The sequence below is a fragment of the Gregarina niphandrodes genome, assembly GCF_000223845.1.
Source record: "Gregarina niphandrodes unplaced genomic scaffold scaffold00117, whole genome shotgun sequence".
Classification (NCBI taxonomy): domain Eukaryota; phylum Apicomplexa; class Conoidasida; order Eugregarinorida; family Gregarinidae; genus Gregarina; species Gregarina niphandrodes.
In genome coordinates, this window is record NW_011646050.1 from 7,439 (window position 1) to 8,419 (window position 981).

Below are 981 nucleotides of genomic sequence, written 5' to 3' on the forward strand. Positions count from 1 at the left end.
GCCTAGTATGGGGGCGAAGCACGAGTCCATCGCCCGCTGGAACTCCGCTGGCGAGTTCTTCACTCCGAACGGCACTACGTTGAATTCGAACAGGCCTATCGGAGTTATGAAAGCCGTGAGGTGCTTACACCCCTCCTCGATAGGCACGTTCCAGAAGGCACCGCCACTCGCCGGTCTTCTTCTTGACGAAGTGGGGGGCCGCCGCCCACTCGCTCTTCGACGGCCTGATTACGCCCAACTCCAGCTGTTTCTTGACCTGGGTTTCCAGTTCCTGCCGCATCTCCGGCTCGTAGTGTCTCACACGGGCCTTGTACGGCTTTCCCGTGACTTCGAACTTAGCCTCGTAGCGTGCCTGCGCGGCCTTGGGGTGTTCCCACACATCCCGGTATTCCTCTAGATGGGACCACAATTCCTGCCTCAGTCCAGGCTCCATGTGTCCTGTGTTCTCCTCGAACACCCGCCTCTGCTTGGCGTACGGCGCCTCGTCCTCTCCTACCAGCGCCGGCTGTTCTTGGTACTTGGGCTCCGCCAATTGCGCCACATCCGTGTAGCCGCGCTTTGCGCACATCACCAACGCCCGCTCTCCGTGTGACGTAAACTTCGTCATGTCCGGGGCCGATAGGAGGTTGGGCATGTTACCCACCGGACTCACCACAAACCTAATCGGCCTTACCGTGTCGCGGACCTGCACGTCCACTGGTGTAGTCTTGGGCAACTCGCCCGTCCCCAAGATTGTATTGATGCTTATCTTCTCCCCGGATAAGCCCACGCCCAACCGGCGTCTTTCGTGCTCCGTGAGCACACTTACTTCGGCCCCTGTATCGTAGAGGAAGTCCGCCGACTTTCCTCCTACGTGGGCCTTCACCCAAAATGGGGGTTTGCGGCATCGTCTGGGCTGCCGTAACCCACCCCCGCTCCGTGGGATTATTTGCCGCCAGCGCCGCCACGAGCTGGCCTAGCTGCTCCTCGAGGCGGTCCAGT

The 981-nt window shown here is 60.6% G+C and overlaps 1 protein-coding gene across 1 annotated transcript; it reads right to left on the reverse strand.

Annotated features, from left to right (window-relative positions):
* Positions 1-124: 124 nt before the first annotated feature.
* Positions 125-568, reverse strand: GNI_203940 (hypothetical protein; the record flags this gene model as incomplete). Its single annotated transcript, XM_011136385.1, has 1 exon — positions 125-568. The coding sequence occupies one exon, from the start codon at positions 566-568 to the stop codon at positions 125-127; it is 444 nt and encodes a 147-aa protein (XP_011134687.1).
* Between the last annotated feature and the right edge of the window lie 413 nt (positions 569-981).